We start from the raw sequence: 20,556 nt of genomic DNA on the forward strand, positions 1-20,556 counted from the left end.
ATTAGCTGACTAGAGTGTGATACTCTGAGCCTAGAACATTGAACCTTTTCACAAGCTTTCACATTTTAAGTTGCATTACTGAAATAAATGAACTTTGCACAATATTCTAATTGTTCGCGTTTCACCTGTATACCCTAGAAAATAACTATACAACAGGTCACAGAAAACGGTGTATAAAAATAATACCACCATACAGGACTCGCATAATTCTGCCATATAATGTCCAGATAAAGGAATCAACTAAATCACTGACTGAACAGTAAAACCACCCACACTGCTAATACAGTAGTAAAAGCCATATTGCCCATACAGAATATATATAGCGTGTCACTTCTGTAGTCTGTAAAGCATCATTCATATTTACGTTACCAGTCTCTGGCAGGCTGTTCCAGCAAAGTACAACCTGTCTGACCTCTCTGGCTGCAATGCCCGCCAGCCCCAGTGACTATAATAGTGTCCGCTGGAGATCCGGCCGCTACTAAACAACTATGCCGGGATTCAGTCGTACAAAAATCATTGTGGGTAGTGTCTTGGATCTCTGGCAGAGACAGTGAGCATTGCGGTAACATCTGGCAGGCTGCTCTCTGCCAGAACAGCCTGCCGAAGACTAGTGTGAAACTAGCTTTATCAGACAGCAGGAGAAGGACCGGAGCAGAGCACAGAGAACGGCGCAGGAGAAAGAAGTATGTACAGCGTTCAGGGGCATTATTAAAACGTTTAATTACAGTCATGTGAAAAAATTAGGACACCCTTTGAAAGCATGTGGTTTTTTGTAACATTTTTAATAAAAGGTTATTTCATCTCCGTTTCAACAATACAGAGAGATTAAAGTAATCCAACTAAACAAAGAAAACTGAAGAAAAGTCTTTTCAAGATCTTCTGTAAATGTCATTCTACAAAAATGCCTATTCTAACTGAGGAAAAAGATAGGACACCCTTGCCCCTAATAGCGAGTGTTACCTCCTTTGGCTGAAATAACTGCAGTGAGACGGTTCTTGTAGCCATCTACCAGTCTTCGACATCGGTCTGAGGAAATTTTACCCCACTCCTCAATGCAGAACTTTTTCAGCTGTGAGATGTTTGAGGGGTTTCTTGCACGTACAGCCCTTTTCAAGTCACCCCACAGCATCTCAATGGGATTCAAATCTGGACTTTGACTTGGCCATTCCAGGACTCTCCATTTCTTCTTTTTCAGCCAATCTTTGGTTGATTTACTAGTATGTTTTGGGTCATTGTCATGTTGCATGGTCCAGTTCCGCTTCAGCTTTAATTTTCTAACTGATGGTCTCACATGTTCTTCAAGCACCTTCTGATACACAGTAGAATTCATCGTGGATTCTATGATGGTGAGCTGACCAGGTCCTGCTGCAGCAAAGCAGCCCCAAACCAAAGCAGCCCCGAACCATGCTTCACAGTTGGTATGAGGTTCTTTTCTTGGAATGCTGTGTTTGGTTTACGCCAAACATGTCCTCTGCTGTTGTGTCCAAATAATTCAATTTTGGACTCATCTGTCCAAAGAACATTATTCCAGAAGTCCTGGTCTTTGTCAACTTTATCTCTGGCAAATGTCAGTCTGGCCTCGATGTTTCTCTTGGAAAGCAAAGGTTTCCTCCTTGCACACCTCCCATGCAAGTTAAACTTGTACAGTCTCTTTCTGATTGTAGAGGCATGTACTTCTACATCAACAGTAGCCAGAGCCTGCTGTAGTTCTCGAGATGACACTTTAGGGTTTTTGGAGACCTCTTTTAGCATCTTGCGGTCTGCTCTTGGGGTGAACTTGCTGGGGCGACCAGTCCTGGGCATGTTGGCAGTTGTTTTGAAAGCCCTCCACTTGTAGACTATCTTCCGGACAGTGGAATGGCTGATTTCAAAATCTTTTGAGATCTTTTTAAATCCCTTCCCAGACTCATAGGCTGCTACAATCTTTTTTCTGAAGTCCTCTGACAGCTCTTTTGCTCTCACCATGGTGCTCACTCTCACTTCAACAGTCAGGAGCACACCAAACTAAATGTCTGAGGTTTAAATAGGGCAAGCCTCATTCAACATGCAGAGTAACGATCTACTAATTATGTGCACCTGGTGTGATATACCTGTGTGAGATCTGAGCCAATTTAAGAGGGAATACATGTGAGGGTGTCCTATCTTTTTCCTCAGTTAGAATAGGCATTTTTGTAGAATGACATTTACAGAAGATCTTGAAAAGACTTTTCTTCAGTTTTCTTTGTTTAGTTGGATTACTTTAATCTCTCTGTATTGTTGAAACGGAGATGAAATAACCTTTTATTAAAAATGTTACAAAAAACCACATGCTTTCAAAGGGTGTCCTAATTTTTTCACATGACTGTATCTTGGACAAAAGGTTTTAGGGTTTCTGTCACCTGAAAAATGGGTATTAATCTGGCTGACATTAGCAATGGGCTACTGTCAGCTGAACATAACTATATTAGTGCCACCTCACTGCCTGCCGCCGTTATTGAGAAAAACAAACTTCTATAAAAAGCAAATCTCGCGCCTGCGCCGCTCCGTTCAGTATTCGGAGCAGAAACCCTTTAATGTCAGTGGTGTGTAGTTTGGGAGTATATGTAAAATGTATTTAGACAAGACAATCTCCATGGGATTGACCACAATACTCGGCTATTTGCTGACTCTTGGATTTACCTTTGCTCCACTTTTTTATTCCAAGCTGCTTCTAAGAAAAGTTGGTTGTTTTCTTCATCTCATGGCTCTTTGGGAGCGTCGTTCTTTGACGTTACTGCTTTATCACAGAATGTTCCTGTTTGCTGAACTTGGGCAACACAGTTCACCTGAAACTCAGCCAACCTGTTGCTTTAGAATAGGATGTCTGCCTTGGGTCCTGTTCTTCACCCTCCCCCACCGTCAGAGCACATGACTGTTTAGTTTGCAGTTTCAGGCATGTCCGTTAAGGAAGTTTCAGGACTGGTTTCTGAGCAATTTTCCGAACTTATTTTATTCTGAATCAATACAGAAAATTATTTTATATATAATTTAAATTCTGTCAATATTAGGTAGTAGTTAGATGAGGTACAGTATTTTTTTGCTTTATAAAACGCACCTGATTATAAGACGCACCTAGGTTTTTGAGGAGGAAAATAAGAAAAGAAAAATTTAACCAAAAGGTGTGTTTTTTTTTTAACTAATGGTAGTCTGTGGATTGTTAGGTGGGATCTGTGGATGACACTACTATGGGGGATCTGTGGATGACACTGTTTAATCTTTCCACCAGGAAAGATTAAAGGACCTTAACATGTATAGCTTGGAAGAAAGACGAGACAGAGGGAATATAGAAACATAGAATGTGTCGGCAGATAAGAACCATTTGGCCCATCTAGTCTGCCCAATATACTGAATACTATGGATAGCCCCTGGCCCTATCTTATATGAAGGATGGCTTTATGCCTATCCCATGCATGCTTAAACTCCTCCACTGTATTTGCAGCTACCACTTCTGCAGGAAGGCTATTCCATGCATCCACTACTCTCTCAGTAAAGTAATACTTCCTGATATTACTTTTAAACCTTTGCCCCTCTAATTTAAAACTATGTCCTCTTGTGGTAGTTTTTCTTCTTTTAAATATTCTTTCCTCTTTTACCTTGTTGATTCCCTTTATGTATTTAAAAGTTTCTATCATATCCCCTCTGTCTCGTCTTTCTTCCAAGCTATACATGTTAAGTTCCTTTAATCTTTCCTGGTAAGTTTTATCCTGCAATCCATGTACCAGTTTAGTAGCTCTTCTCTGAACTCTCTCCAAAGTATCAATATCCTTCTGGAGATATGGTCTCCAGTACTGAGCACAATACTCCAAATGAGGTCTCACTAGTGCTCTGTAGAGCAGCATGAGCACCTCCCTCTTTCTACTGGTAATTCGTCTCCCTATACACCCAAGCATTCTGCTAGCATTTCCTGCTGCTCTATGACATTGTCTGCCTACCTTTAAGTCTTCTGAAATAATGACCCCTAAATCCCTTTCCTCAGATACTGAGGTTAGGACTGTATCACTGATTTTATATTATAGAAACTTTTAAATACATAAAGGGAATCAACAAGGTAAAAGAGGAGAGAATATTTAAGAAGAAAAACTGCTACAAGAGGACATAGTTTTAAATTAGAGGGAAAGGTTTAAAAGTAATATCAGGAAGTATTACTTTACTGAGAGAGTAGTGGATGCATGGAATAGCCTTCCTGCAGAAGTGGTAGCTGCAAATACAGTGGACGAGTTTAAGCATGCATGGGATTGGCATGAGGCCATCCTTCATATAAGATAGGGCCAGGGGCTATCCATAGTATTCAGTATATTGGGCAGACTAGATAGGCCAAATGGTTCTTATCTGCCGACACATTCTATGGGCCAGATTTATCATTAGCTCAAGTCAGAATAATGGAGTGAAAAAGTAAAAAAAAAATGTGCAATCGCTAAAACTGCGCACAAATTTGCGACTTTTTTCTGCTCTGCACTATGCTCGCCAGTTTTCTGAAAGTGGGCGTGTTTTCTTATGTAAATTAATCTCTAGAGAGATTTACTATTGCGACTATTTAAAAAGTCGCAAAAAAATGTGCTCCACTGAGGACCATGCTTATCTTATGAGACTTTTTAATAGAACATGCAACTTTTTCGTAAAGATGTGCGACTTTTGTAAAGCTGCTTACTGACGGATAAACTGCTACCGTCAAACCACATTTATTACAGTCTTAAAGGGCCGATCATAAATCTGACTTGGCTAAAACTCCATATGTGAAAGTGGAGTGAGCTTTCAGAGTAATGATACATCTGGCCCTATGTTTCTATGTAACCTGATAAACGAAAAAATAAACTAAAATACTTTACTGTAAAATATTCTGCCCATACAGCACCACTGCTTCGATAGTCCCTGCTGGTCTTTGTTTACTTGTCCTGAATGAAGACATGCCGTACAACCAAATCACCACTTCAGAAGTATCATGAGCAGGCACACTGCGTCTATAGGGCTGAGAACAGTACATATCTCTTCACTGCGCATGTGCTCCTTGTGCAGTGCATATGCAGTGAAGTATACAATGCTTGGCTTCATTGCTGCAAGGTGCATGCAGCTGGTGCCACTAGAGAAGAGTTCCAGACTCTTCCCAAAACGATGGATGGCTTTTCTATGGGCATTTTTGGGACCTTAAGGCTAGGTCTACACGACAACATTTGTCGCACGACAATAAGTTGCGCGACAGATAGGGCACAACTACACTGCAACATTTGTCGTGCAACATTTTGTTGCACCATTGTCGCGCAACAATTTTTATAATGGCAGTCTATGGTGTCGCACTGCAACATGCGACATGCTGCGACGGGACATCTTGAATGGATTTTCTGCGACTGTTGCGTTGCAGTCGCAGCATGTCGCATGTTGCAGTGCAACACCATAGACGGCCATTATAAAAATTGTCGCACGACATTGGTGCAACAAAATGTTGCGCGACAAATGTAGTCGTGTAGCCCTAGCCTAATACCAGCTGTGTAACAGCATGCTGATGGTCTAGTGGTCCCAAACCAGGTGACAGGTTGTCTTCAACCCCTTGAATACCAGAGGTTTCTTAATTTTTTTTTTACATTGCCGTATTCTGAAACCCTTAACTTTTTTTTTTTATAGTTATGTCTATTGAGCTGTGTGGGGGCTCATTTTTTGCAGGATGATCTTTAGTTTTTATTGATACCATTTGTATGTGTGTGTGGCTTTTTAATCACATTTTTACATATTTTTTTATTTTAATAGTATGGATGTTTTTGGATGTGGCAATGCCCATGATGTTTATATTTTTTTATGTTTATGCTTTTTTATTTAAAGACCCCCCCCCCCGAGTGGTGGTATTCTAAGGGTTAACAATCATGTTAGTATTGTTTATTTTTCATTTTTAATAACATATTAATGTCAATATTAAATCATGCCTTCTCTAATACTAGCTGGTAAATGGGAATATCAGTGATAGGGGTTGGGATGTCAGAAGGGTACAAGGAAATGAGGGAGGGTTTTATGCCAGCGCCATATGTTCTATATGTTGAATGCCATTTTACAGTTTGCTTATAGAGATATAGGGGCACATTTATTTAGACACTGGTCTTAATAAGCCCCTGTGCTGGCGGTGGATCGCTGAAATTATGTAGAGGCGCAGGTCTCTACATAACATCGGCAGATATACTGCCTCTTTAAATGTAAGACAGCTTCCGAGCTGTCTTACATTTAGACCCTTTTCTATGCTTAAACAGATGTAGAAAATGGTAAATTAGACCGACCTACGGGCCCGTCCCCTTCGCCGCCCACACCAGGCTCACTTTTTTTAGACCTGGCGTGAGGGAGAAAAAGTTGCAGATTGTGGCACAAAAGGAGCTTTGCGCTGCAATCTGCGCCAGAAATACGCCTAAGGCTACTTTCACACTAACGTTTTTGCTGGATCCGGCAGGGTTCAGCAAAAACGCTTCCGTTACTGATGATACAACTGTCTGCATCCGTTATGAACGGCTCCAGTTGTATTATCTTTAACATTCCCAAAACGGATACTTCATAAACTCCATTTTTCTCAGATTGTAGCAGAGAAAACTGATCCGTCCCCATTGACTTGCATTGGGGGTCATGCCGGATCCGTCTTGCGCCGCATCCCAGGACGGAAAGCAAACTACAACAAGTAGCCTAATATAGGAGTATTTCTGTTTAATAAATGACCCCCATAGTGTGCATATTGTAACTTTTAAACACATTACATAATTAATCTTTTACTGAATTGTAGCTCAGAGCAGCTGCATACCTAACTCTAGCTGCTAGATACTGTAAGTCGGACAGTCACATTCCTAAAAGCTTATCTAAGCTTCCATACTGAAATGTTCTCTGCTGCATCAAATTACTGTACACAGTGTTTAGTTTCCCAGCACGCAGATCACCAGACTGTGAACAAGCAGGGGATGCATTATAAAATATAATGCTCTATAACAAACTATAAAGCAATGAACTATTAAAGGGGTTGTCTAGTTTCAGCAAATGGCATTGATCATGTAGACAGTTATTAGCTGAGGTGAAACAACCCCTTTAAACAGTGGCGTACATAGCAAGGGCCCATAGCAAGGATCAAACCAGGCCCCCCACAGAGGACAGAAGGGTTTCCTTCTAAACCCCTTTTAATGACCTTTGGGCCATTTTTCCACTGCCTCATTTTCTAAAAGTTGTTCCTTTAGAGCAGGCATCCTCAAACTGTGGCCCTCCAGCTGTTGTAAAACTACAACTCCCAGCATGCCCGAACAGCCTACAGGTATCAGTCTACAGCAGGGCATTGTGGGATTTGTAGTTTTACAACAGCTGGAGGGCCGCAGTTTGAGCATGCCTGCTTTAGAGGTTTACTCCTCCAGTAGAAGAGGAGATTATCCCAATCAAGACTGGGCCCTCTCTTGCCCTGGGCGCCATAGCAGTCGCATGGTCTGCCGCTATGGTAGTTACGCCCCTGCCTTTAAACATCTACAATGAAATGCCAGATTTTGTTCTTGTATAGAGACCATAAACCAGAATCATATGCCGGAGACTGTCAGAGTCCAATGGACTCCATTGACTATATTGGGATCCATTGGGTTTTCGGCTGGATACTGAATAAAATACCGCTGCATGCCACTATAAGCCACATAAATGGTACATACATGGTACCATTTACAAGCCATATAAAGGGTAGGATGGTAACCTCAGTAGAAGGTATTAGGCTCTGACGCTTACGAAGCCTCTATATTAATTCTGTAGACTAATTGTTTGAATATGTATTGAAGATGTGCAATGTCAGCATAACATCACTGCCTCTTTTCCATGCCTTTCACAGCTACGCCTGTTGTATGAGTGTAATCCAATGGCCTTTATTATTGAGCAAGCAGGTGGAATGGCAACCACTGGAAGTCAGCCAGTGCTCGACGTTCAGCCAGAAACTATCCATCAGAGGGTGCCACTGATTCTTGGCTCTCCAGAAGATGTTCAAGAGTACTTGGCTTGTGTGAAGAAACACCAGAAGAGCAGCTAATTGTGTTTAACTTTGGTTTTTCATTCATGTACCTGTGTTTCTTATGCATAAAAGACGTTCTGAACATCTGTGAGTGCTTCATTGAAAACCATCAGTGGAGGTATTCAGTCCTTGATTGTACAATACCTTATAATCTCGATATGACAATATTATATGGCTAACACACAAGGATACAAAGGTTGTAAAAGAGCAGTGGTGACCCCACTATAGGGCCCTTCTGCATCTTTACTTGAAGTATGGGGGTGGGGCGGGGGGGGGGGTGCTGGAAGGAACTGGAGTGCCAACTACTCTTCCTCCCCCTACAGTTCTGCAGATATTCGGTGAGAAACTGGATGATGAGGATTGAATCATGCAAAACACATGAAGGGTGTGGTTGTAGGTGCTGATGCCTAGAGCCAAAGATGTGCAACCCATATGTGAAAGTTTTAGGCAGTGCATATCGGTTCCACACCACAAGGACTGTATCGGATTCACACCTGGCCATTTTAGGGCTCTTTCACACTACGTTTTCTGTTTAGTTAAAGGGGTTGTCTGGGTCTTTTCTATTGATGACCCCTGGCCCCCGCGCCGATAAGCTGTTTGAGGAGACGGCTCAAGCAGTGTGCACGTGCCGTCTCCCGTCTCTCTTTCTGTCTGCTGCTGCTGTCCCATAGACATACAGTGGAGAGCAGGAAGAGAGAAGAGAGACAGCACATGTGTACTGCATGCACCTTCTCTTCAAACAGCTGATTGGCAGGGGGGTGTAACAGCAGCGGCTGTGCGCTGCTGTTCCCCTGCTTACCGCCGTGGTCCCAGGCGCTGTGTTCAGCAGTGATCTGCTGCCAGTGTTTCCTTTCAGCCCTGGCCGCAGCATGCTTGCTGCTTGTTTCCTGCAGCATTTCCTTAAGGGCTGGCATGTGTCACTTCCTATGCTTTATGGGTTGGATCATGTGACCTCGCAGACCAATCCCAGCCCTCCTGCACATATATAAGTGGCTCCTTCCCAGATGCCTCAGTGTCAAGGTCCTTGTGTCCTGCTAAGGTTCCTGATATCTGCCTGTGTTCCTGACTTGCACTTGTATTCCTGGACTCTGCTACCTCTTTGATCCCTGCCTGCTTGCCTTGACTCTCCTGTTGCTGATCCAGATTGCCTGAACTGTACCTGTGCCGCCTGCCCTGACCTGTTGCCTGCTTGACTTCGCCTCTGCCTCATCCTTTGGTCCTGCACTGTTGCTCCTGTACCTCTGGTACCTTGCTCAGGTATCTACTGGTCCACCTGGGTGTGCCTATCCTCCTCAAGAGGTGGTGACCTGGTGTTCCCCTCGGGAAAGTCTATCCCCACCATCAGGGGTACTGTGAAGATAGAGGGGTTTACTTAGCAGAGGTAGGACACGTGGCACAGTGGGTTCACACCAGCTGGTTCGTGACAGGGTGCCGGGTTTCGGACCCCTGCCAATCTGATATTGATGACCCATCCTGAGGATAGGTCATCAATATTAAAGCCCCCAAAAACCGCCGTCCTGTTAGTACACACAAAACCTGTCCTAATCACACAGGAGGACAAGTTACTTCACAATGCTGAGGTAAAGAGCTGCCTCATCTTCTTCTATAATCCTGAATACATTTTAATATGATCTTCAGCTAAATCTCTGTGGAAATGGAGTTCATGAGGAGGCATGAAGTACAGAGAGGAGGTGGGGATGTGGGTAATGAGCAGCACTTGTATGCAGCCTCCATTACCACAGTCTGTCCTGGCTGTCCTCTCTGTACTTCATGTCTCCTCATGAACTAAATCCCCCAGAGATTCAGCTAAAGTTCTTATCATTTGTATCTGGAGGATGAGGCAGCTCTTTACCTCAGTGTTGTGAAGTAACTTGTCCTGCTGTGTTATTAGGACAGGTTTTATGTGTATTAATAGGACAGGGGCCATTTTGTTTCTCCTAATGATTGGCTCATTTTGTTTAGGGAGCATTCTAAATAATGAAAGGTATATGGGAATATATTCATAATAAAGAAATATTTAAGTATTTTCATTTTCTAAATTCCCGAAGAACCTCTTTAAGCTGATTTTTACTCAAAAAAACTGTTCATTTTAAAGGGGTTGTGCAGCCAGTACACACTAATGACCTATCCTCGGGATAGGTCTTCAATATCTGATCAGCGGCGGTCCGACCCCCATGACTACCGCTGATCAGCAATTTGAATAGGAGGGCACTGCTTCCTCTTCAAGATTATACTGTGCGGTCTCGGAAGTATCAGTGGTGCAGTGTAATTACAAGTGCATGTTCCAGTAGTTGAATCAGACAAGCACTTGTAATTACACTGCAAAAGAGACATTCTTGAAGAGGAAGCAGTGCTCATATAAGTGCCACCTTCTCTTCAAACAGCTGAAGTCGGACCCCCACGCATCAGATATTGATGACCTATTCTGACATATCAGTTTATAAAGCTGTTATCTCTGTGTCCTTGTAATGAAGATGCATTCTGCTAATAACACTTCTTGCATTGAGCTGAACTGAATACTATGTGAGAATGCATGCACCTGCTGGAAGATAAGACATAACTGAAATGTAGAATAGTTCTAAGTGAACCTGTTTCACCAGAAAGCATGGAATTCATTAGCAGGGTTGTCTCATCAAGACAGGCTCCTCCATATGCACTGTTGGCACATACTGAAAGAAGAGCTGTTCTGCACGAGGGACCCCTGTTTTAGTGGACTTACGCCATCCTTGTATTAAATGGATGGCCGTTCATCTGAATGGCTGCCGTATAGTACCACAAAGTTGCTGTAGTACGAAAACCTGGCAGCAAGTGTATAATTTCCCTACTCCACCCTACAAAAAGATGAAGCATTCCCCAAATTGAAGGGCTCATCATGTAATGCACGGATGTGATGGCTTCTGCAGAGTGGGAGATGCTCCTAGTAGCTACCCTTTGCTCTTGCCAAAAAAATAAGAAACTCCTAAATGGAGAATCCTTCCTCTATTAAAGGGCATCTGTCAGCAGATTTGTGCCTATGAAACTGACTGACCCTCTGCACATTGATTGACAGGGCCAGGCAGTGAGCCCCCTAGAGGCTCACTTGCATCTATTAAAACTTCATTTTTTTGCGGGCACATATAAACATGGGACCAATACAGATTTCTTCAGCTGCCAAGCGCACATGTAACAGGTCAGCCAGTTTCATGGGTACAAATCTGACAGATGCCCTTTAAAACAGACTTTTTTTAGTGTATTTGTAAATGGGTTTTCTAATCCAGACAACCCCTTTAAAGGGTCTGCAACTTAAAAATAAAATAAAAAAATCGATATAAGGTGCGAAAGGCGTCCTTACTGTACTCTGTCCCTTGTTTCCACCGCCAGCACTTTCTTCTGTTCTGACCCCCATGCCTCCTGAATAGTGTTGAGCGAACTTGTGTTTTAAGTTCGGCGTCTAAAGTTCGGGTTATCGAAGAATGGCGCAACTACGGACCATAACGGAATTTAGAATCCATAACACGATTCTTCGATAACCCAATCTTTAGACGCCGAACTCTAAACACAAGTTCGCTCAACACTACTCCTGAATTGAGCAGTCCAGCACAGCATATCACGTGCATTGTAAAGTGTAAAAACGACATTACCCATGATTCTTCTGCCCTGGCAACTGCATGGAAAACTGGGCTGCCCATGTCCGCCAAGTACTTACAAAAGATGGAGCTGTACTGAAAGTCACCACTGCTTGCATGGAATGATGGAAACACATCTGTGCATACTTGTCCTACAAATAAGATCTACAGCAAGGGGTAACCAGAGGGGTCACAAGCCTGGTAGGATTTGGGCACTTGGGGCAAGACATTCTTATGAATGTTGCAACTTGAATAAGTTATAACACTATTTGTTAAGACCTATTTTTGATTAAACATAACAATGCTGTGGATGTGTTTAATGGTTTTGAGGTTTGCGGCGACAACATGTTTGTCCCCAAGTGACGTTTTATTATAGCTGTAAAATGTCACCTTTGTCATACAAGTTTTTCTGTAAAGAAAAACTGATGTTACAGTGGAAATCACTGAGCAAAGTACAGAACATTTCATTCTATAGACTTCCACCAGAAGAAGCTGAAAACAAGAAGAGCGCTGTGATGGTGCCTTCATGCCTGACTACCCTGTCTGCTGTTGTTACCATTAACTTCACCCACTGGCAGTGCCAGCAAGAATGATCCATTCCCTGGGTGTAGCAATGTGCAGGGCTCGCATGAGGTGCGAAAGGGTTAATCTTGCCACACACACACACACACACACAAGGAAGAGAAGTGCTGACAGAGAGAATAAGGCAATGTTATCACCACATACATATCACATGCTGATGGCTCAGAACACATGGCATTGTGAGTACACAACCAACCAACTGACCTAAAAACATTTTGGCACAGATCAGTTCACTTGTGGTAAAATCAGGATTGGATAGTGTGCGCTCCCATTTTCTCTGATGGTATTTGTAAGCCAAAACCAGGAGAGCGATAGAAGCAAAAAAAAAAACTAAAAAAGGCACAATTTCCATTATAGTTTTCTCTGTAGGTTCCACTACTGGTTCTAGTTTGTCCTTGCTTAGTAAATTTATTTTTACAAAAAAAATATAAACTATGTTGCATGCTTCCATCTACTGACAGCGCTGATCTAGGATGGCCAGAGGTCCGGTTTTAGGCCGGACAGTAGGGCTTTCTGAGCCCCTGTCCTTTCACATTTGCGTTAAAGTTTTCCGGTATTGAGTTCCGTCCTAGGGGCTCAATACCATAAAAAACTGATCGGTTTTATCCTAATGCATTCTGAATGGAGAGCAATCTGTTCAGGATGCATCAGTTCAGTCCCTCTTATGTTTTTTGGCCGGAGAAAATACCGCAGCATGCTGCAGTTTTCTCTCCGGCCAAAAATCCTGAACCCTCGCCGGAGTGCCGGATCCGGCATTCATTTCCATTGAAATGCATTAATGCCAGATCCGGCCCTAAGTGTTCCGGCAAAACGGATCCGGTTTTGCGGTCTGAGCATGCGCAGACCTTTAAAAATTTGAAAATAAATACCGGATTCGTTTTTGCTAAAAGAGATGATATCAGTGTGAATTACAGATGTACTCATTTCACGTGAGCGTAACAATAGCAGTAAGTAATACTGAGATGACTAAACATTGAGTAAGTACAGATTCGGGATGTGGTTAGGAAATCACGTCACTCAACTTGTCTAAATATTGCGCCACTGCATTATAGAACAGATGGTTATATTATTTTTCATTTTCGTTGTATTAAATATTGCAGGCTCGGCATGTTTTATGAAGTCTATTCCAAACTATAAGTATCACCTCTGAAACACCGACTCAACACACATTATTTATTAGTATTACATAAGTGTGCACCCTTATTGTCAGCCCTCAAGATAAAAAAAATCTGCTTATTCAACTTCATCTTAAAATTCTAGCACAAATGTGTATTACTTTCATACTTGAAGTATGTGTTCATAAAACCAGTGTTGTTCTGGAGAAATTAACCGATTATGGATACTTTCACTCTAGCGTTTTTCTTTTCCGGCACTGAGTTCCGTCCTAGGGGCTCAATACCGGAAAAAAACTGGTCCTAATGCATTCTGAATGGAGAGCAATCTGTTCAGGATGCATCAGGATGTCTTCAGTTCAGTCACTGTACGGGTCTTGGACGGAGAAAATACTGCAGCATGTTGCGATATTTTCTCTGTCCAAAATTCAGGAACACTTGCCGGCATGCCGACATTGAAATGCAATAATGCCGGATCCGGCCCTAAGTGTTCCGGAAAAAACAAACCCCGTTTTGCGGTCTGCGCATGCGCAGACCTTTAAAAATGTGGAAAAGATAAATACCAGATCCGTTTGTCCGGATGATAGCCAGGGAAAGACAGATACGGTATTGCAATACATTTGTGAGACTGATCCGCATCTGGATCTGTCTACAAATGGTATCCGTTTGCATACAGATTGCCGAAACTGCCTGCAGGAATCCGGCGATGCTAGTGTGTAAGTACCCTAGGGTCCAGTCTGTATAAATAAACCAATTAAGGACTGGTCCGGAGAAATTAACAGCGTAGAGACACAGCGTGTTTGGGGCCTGGAGGACGCAACAGTTTTTTATTTCTGCTTTCTTAGAACTATAACTTTTTTACCTTTCCCATCTGACTAGCTTTATGAAGGATGTTTTTGTGAAAAGGGTGGTTCACTTTTGGGGGCTTTTTGGGCAGACCTGCCAGCATGGCTGGACCTGGAGGTAATCATACTTACCTGATCCCCACCACAGAGTTCTGGCTTCTTCGCTTCCCCACTACAAGTGCAGATCATCAATCTCCCCATATAAACATCCAATTTGACACACTGCAGCCAATGACTGGCCACAGCGGTGACATGTCCCCCATGTGTCATGTCACTGAGACCCGAAACAGCTGTGGCCAGCCATTAGCTGCAGCGGCCGTGTGACCTCCGTCAAACTGGATATTGACACAGGGACACCAGCAATGTATGGCAGGGGAGCGAAGGAGCCAGAAACCAGCGGCTGGGTTCAGGTAAGTATGATTCCCTTCATAGAAGGCGTGCGGCAGACGGGCTCAAATAATTTTGTACAAAAAGTATTTGATAAGCATCTCTAACTTATTAGCATAGCATGAGCAATATAATATACCTTTGTTCTTTATTTGGTTTGTAGGGTGCTGTTGCACTATGTGTTTGATATGTATTTTCAGCCATAGCAATGTGCACCTGCGTATTGGGATGTGCCGCCCCTCTTTTGAATTGTAGTTTGTATGGGAGTTGTGGCTGACACCTATTTGGTTGTGCACTCCTGTGGCCTGTTTTGCGTCATGGGCTGATTTTAATTAGCATGAGTACATAGTTTGCTCAGCATACATGCTGGTATTTGTAGTCCCTGGATTCATTGGAGGCCATTTTGGCACCATAGAGATAGAAACCAAGAGGGGCCCAGGGTGCATGTGGGACCTACACTTCCTGAATTTCATGGTCGCTGTTATGGCACTCAACATGGAAAATGTTGCCCTGGTACAACATGGGCACGGGCACCATGACTTCCAGAAGTACTGGGACCCTCCCAGGCCTGGGTTCGAAAAATTAGGGCCTTGATAACCACCTCTTGGAACTGAAGGAAAGTTCCTGTGTGGCCTGAAGACTGAAATAGCTCATACGCATTGCACATTGCCATCTGTACAATGTGTACGGCCAGCTTTTTGTACCACTTTCGCTTTTCATGTGGCACTGTAGGGCTTCAGAAGTTGATCTGAAAGATCCACCACTCCCATGTGCCTGTTGTAGTCCAGGATAGAAATTGTACAGGAGCAGAGGAGCTGGCGTTAGTGTGAATGGTGGTCAGCACAAGGACATCCCTCTTGTCTTTGTACTTAACCATCAGCATGTTCTCATGGAGGAGAGCCCTACTTTCACCCTTTCTCAGTGGTTGCCCTACCAGGGATCTAGGGAGGCCTCTCTGATTTTTGCGCACTGTGCCCCAAGCCACAGTACCTCTGGATTGCGGGAACGTGTGGGAACGGCGTTCCTGCACTTTTTTCATAGCAGGAACACCTTTCCCTTTCAGGGCCGCCCGTCTTTAACGCCGGGCAAAAGGACCAGGAAGCGGTGAAGGCTTTATACTCACCGCTTCCTGGTCCTCTGTAGGTAACGCTTGAAGTTAAAATATACCATCAGATTGGAGAAAACTGCGATGGTATATTCTAAATCCATGGCGTTCCCATGGTGATGGGGACGCTGCATCATTGGTGGGCAGTGTGCCCTTCCCAGTATTAAAATCATTGGTGGGCAGTGCGCCCTCCCCCCTCCCCAGTATTAAAATCATTGGTGTGCAGTACGCCCTCCCCAGTATTAAAATCATTGGTGGGCACTGGGCAGTGCACCCTCCCATCATTGGTGGCAGCGGCAGTTCCGATCGGAGTCCCAACAGTGTAATGCTGGGGCTCCGATCGGGTACCATGGCAGCCAGGACGCTACTGAAGTCCTGTCTGCCATGGCCAGTTACTCTGCAGCATTATAATTACATGCACTCTGGCCGCCAGGCGCTCCTTCTTTTTGTAACTCGTCACAGGTCTGTGCGGCGCATTGCTATAAGCATAAGCAATGCGCCGCACAGACCTGTGAGTTACAAGAAGAAGGAGCGCCAGGCGGCCACAGGGCATGTAAGTATGCTGCTGACTAACTGACCATGGCAGACAGGACTTCAGTAGCGTCCTGGCTGCCTTGGTAACCGATCAGAGCCCCAGCATTACACTGCTGGGACTCTGATCGGAACTGCCGCTGCCAACTATGATGGGGGGAGGGCGCACTGCCCACCAATGATTTTAATACTGGGGAGGGGATACTGCCCACCAATGATTTTAATACTGGGGAGGGGGGGAAGGGCGCACTGCCCACCAATGATTTTAATACCTGGGAGGGGGGGGGGTGGGCGCACTGCCCACCAATGATTTTAATACAGGGGAGGGGGGGCGCACTGCCCACCAATGATTTTTATACTGGGGAGGGTGCACTGCCCACAATGATTTTAATACCAGGGAGGGTGCACTGCCCACCAATTATTTTAATACCAGGAGGGGGGGAGGGCGCACTGCCCACCAATGATTTAAATACAGGGGAGGGGAGGAGGGTGCACTGGCCACCAATGATTTTAATACAGGGGAGGGGGGAGGGCACACTGCCCACCAATAATTTTAATACCGGGGAGGGGGGATGGGTGCACTGCCCACTAATGATTTTAATAATTAGGGAGGGGGGGAGGGTGCACTGCCCACCAATGATTTTAATACATGAGGGGGGGGAGGGTGCACTGCCCACCAGTGATTTTAATACCTGGGGGGGGGGGGGGCGCACTGCCCACCAGTGATTTTAATACATGGGGGGGAGGAGGGTGCACTGGCCACCAATGATTTTAATACCGGGAAGGGGGAGTGCACTGCCCACCAATGATTTTAATACAGGGGAGTGGGGGAGGGTGCACTGGCCACCAATGATTTTAATACAGGGGAGGGGAAGAGGGTGCACTGGCCACCAATAATTTTAATACAGGGGAGGGGGGGAGGACGCACTACCCACCAATAATTTTAATACTGGGGAGGGGGGATGGGTGCACTGCCCACCAATGATTTTAATAATTAGGGAGGGGGGAGGGTGCACTGCCCACCAATGATTTTAATACCTGAGAGGGGGGGCGCACTGCCCACCAGTGATTTTAATACATGGGGGGGGGGGAGGGTGCACTGGCCACCAATGATTTTAATACCGGGAAGGGGGAGTGCACTGCCCACCAATGATTTTAATACAGGGGAGGGGGGGAGGGCGCACTGCCCACCAATAATGTTAATACCGGGGAGGGGGGATGGGTGCACTGCCCACCAATGATTTTAATACCTGGGAGGGGGGAGGGTGCACTGCCCACCAGTGATTTTAATACCTGGGGGGATGGTGCACTGCCCACCAGTGATTTAAATTCTGGGGAGGGCGCACTGGGGGCTGATGGAAAGGCACTGGGGGCTGATGGAAAGGGTACTGGGGGCTGGTGAGAGGCACTGGGGGCTGATGGAGATGCACTGACTGGGGGCTGATGGAGAGGCACTGGGGGGCCGTTGGTGAGAGGCACTGGGAGCTGATGGAGAGGCACTAGAGGCTGATAGAGAGGCACTGGGGGCCGATGGAGTGGAACTGACGGAGAGGCACTGGGGGCTGGAGAGAGGCACAAGGGGCCGATGGAGAGGCACAGGGGGCCGATGGAGAGGCACTGGGGGGCTGATGGAGAGGCACTGGGGGGCTGATGGAGAGGCTCTGGGGGGCTGATGGAGAGGCTCTGGGGGGCTGATGGAGAGGCACTGGGGGGCTGATGGAGAGGCACTGGGGGGCTGATGGAGAGGCACTGGGCGCTGGTGAGAGGCTACTGGGGGCTGCTATGAGGCTACTGGGGGCTGCTATGAGGCACAGGGCTCTTATCTGAGGTCTGATTGGGGGTCATTCATATTCAGTCTAAGCTGAGGTGTTATCTGAGGTCTTTGGGGATCTTATTGGGGCTGTTAGCTGAGGTCTGATTAACATTGGGGTCTGATTGGTGGTCTGACTTTAGGTATAATGAAAAATATTTTTTTTCCGGAGCAGCTTGGAGAAAAAAGGCTTCACAGTCTCCCACACTCCTTCTGCCCGGCCAAGCGGGCCAGCACCCCTGAGGCCAAGCCAGCCAGCACCCCTGAGGCCAAGCCTGTCAGCACCCCTGAAGCTAAGACAGCCAGCACCCATGAGTCTTCAGAACTGTAAGTAAATTATATATAAGGGGAGCTTATAATATGAAAGAGACGAATTATGTCTGAACAGACATATATCGCAAATTCCAGTTTTTGTTTACGTTTCATGTTGCACTGAATTTTCTGTGAAATACAGTGCTGCCCATAATTATTCATACCCCTGGCAAATTTTGATTTAGGGTCCATTCACACATCCGTAACGTGTTTTGCGGATCCACAGATCCGCAAAACACGGACACGGCAATGTGTGTTCTGCATTTTGCAGACCGCACATCGCCGGCACTAATAGAATATGCCTATTCTTGTCCGCAATTGCGGGAACAGAATTGCGTTCCGCAAAATGCAGAACGAAACTGCGTACGTGTGAATGGGGCCTTAAAGTTACTTTTATTCAACCAGCAAGTAAGTTTTGACGGGAAATGACATAGGTGTCTCCCAAAAGATAATATGACGATGTTATTGTGGAAAAAAAAACATTTCTCAGCTTTTATTTACATTTGAGCAAAAAGTGTCCAGTCCAAAATTATTCATACCCTTCACAAACTGTCACAGTCTGTGGGAAAATAAAAAGTTCTATACCATTCCAAATAGTCCAAGCTGTTCTAAAGCATCCTAATTACCCTGATTAATTGGGATCAGCTGTTTTGATCAACTCAACAGGTGAAAAACAGCAGCTCTCTGCAGTTGGTTTGTGGACAGTCATGGCTAAGACAAAGGAGCTCAGTGAGGACCTGCGGCTACTCACAAGTCAGGAAAGGGATACAAGGCCATTTCTAAATGTTTTCAAGTTCCAGTGGCTACAGTGCAAAGTATTATTAAAAAAATACAAGATGTTCTGCACTGTGTAAAATCTCAGAGGATGTGGTCGGAAGCGAAAAGTGACACCTGTGCTGGCCAGGAGGATAGTTAGAGAAGTGAAAAAGAATCCAAGGATCACCACCAAGGCCATCCTGGTGAATCTGGGCTCTGCTGGTGGCAATGTCTCAAGGCAGACAATCCAACGGACACTGCACACGCACACAGCAAAAGTGGTGAAGAAATGGTTAGCAGACAACAACATTAACGTTTTGGAGTGGCCCAGCCAGAGTCCAGACTTGAATCCAATTGAGAATCTGTGGCGGGAGCTAAAGATCAGGGTGATGGAAGACCCTCCAACCTGAAAGATTTGGAGCTCATTGCTAAAGATGAATGGGCAAAAATACCTGTGGAGACATGCAAAAAGCTGGTCTGCAATTATAGGAAGTGTTTGCTGTAATAGCCAATAATTGTTTTTCTATTGATTATTGAGAAGGGTATGAATAATTTTGGACTGGACACTTTTTGCTCAAATGTAAATGTACATCGTCGTATTATCTTTTGGGAGACACCTATGTCATTTCCCGTCATAAAATTACTTGCTGGTTGAATAAAAGTAACTTTAAGTCAAAATTTGCCAGGGGTATGAATAATTATGGTCAGCATTGTATGTATGTGTGTATATAGATATAGATATATATATATATATATACAGTACAGACCAAAAGTTTGGACACACCTTCTCATTCAAAGAGTTTTCTTTATTTTCATGACTATGAAAATTGTAGATTCACACTGAAGGCATCAAAACTATGAATTAACACATGTGGAATTATATACATAACAAAAAAGTGTGAAACAACTGAAAATATGTCATATTCTAGGTTCTTCAAAGTAACCACCTTTTGCTTTGAATACTGCTTTGCACACTCTTGGCATTCTCTTGATGAGCTTGAAGAGGTTGTCACCTGAAATGGTCTTCCAACAGTCTTAAAGGAGTTCCCAGAGATGCTTAGCACTTGTTGGCCCTTTTGCCTTCACTCTGCGGTCCAGCTCACCCCAAACCATCTCGATTGGGTTCAGGTCCGGTGACTGTGGAGGCCAGGTCATCTGGCGCAGCACCCCATCACTCTCCTTCATGGTCAAATAGCCCTTACACAGCCTGGAGGTGAATTTGGGGTCATTGTCCTCTTGAAAAATATATAATGGTCCAACTAAACGCAAACCGGATGGAATAGCATGCCGCTGCAAGATGCTGTGGTAGCCATGCAGGTTCAGTATGCCTTCAATTTTGAATAAATCCCCAACAGTGTCACCAGCAAAGCACCCCCACACCATCACACCTCCTCCATGCTTCACGGTGGGAACCAGGCATGTAGAGTCCATCCGTTCACCTTTTCTGCGTCGCACAAAGACACGGTGGTTGGAACCAAAGATCTCAAATTTGGACTCATC

At 44.6% G+C, this 20,556-nt stretch overlaps 1 protein-coding gene across 1 annotated transcript in view; it reads left to right on the forward strand.

The window, feature by feature from the left end:
- The window catches only part of LOC122922800 (fructose-1,6-bisphosphatase isozyme 2), a 33,315-nt gene extending 25,218 nt beyond the window's left edge, over nt 1–8,097 (forward strand). Inside the window, exon 7 of the mRNA XM_044273539.1 lies at nt 7,835–8,097. Within this exon, the coding sequence (XP_044129474.1) occupies nt 7,835–8,029 (195 nt within the window). The 3' untranslated portion in view covers nt 8,030–8,097. The remainder of the gene's footprint in view (nt 1–7,834) is intronic.
- Nucleotides 8,098–20,556: the final 12,459 nt, after the last annotated feature.

Source organism: Bufo gargarizans, chromosome 1 (genome assembly GCF_014858855.1).
Source record: "Bufo gargarizans isolate SCDJY-AF-19 chromosome 1, ASM1485885v1, whole genome shotgun sequence".
Taxonomy (NCBI): Eukaryota; Metazoa; Chordata; class Amphibia; order Anura; family Bufonidae; genus Bufo; species Bufo gargarizans.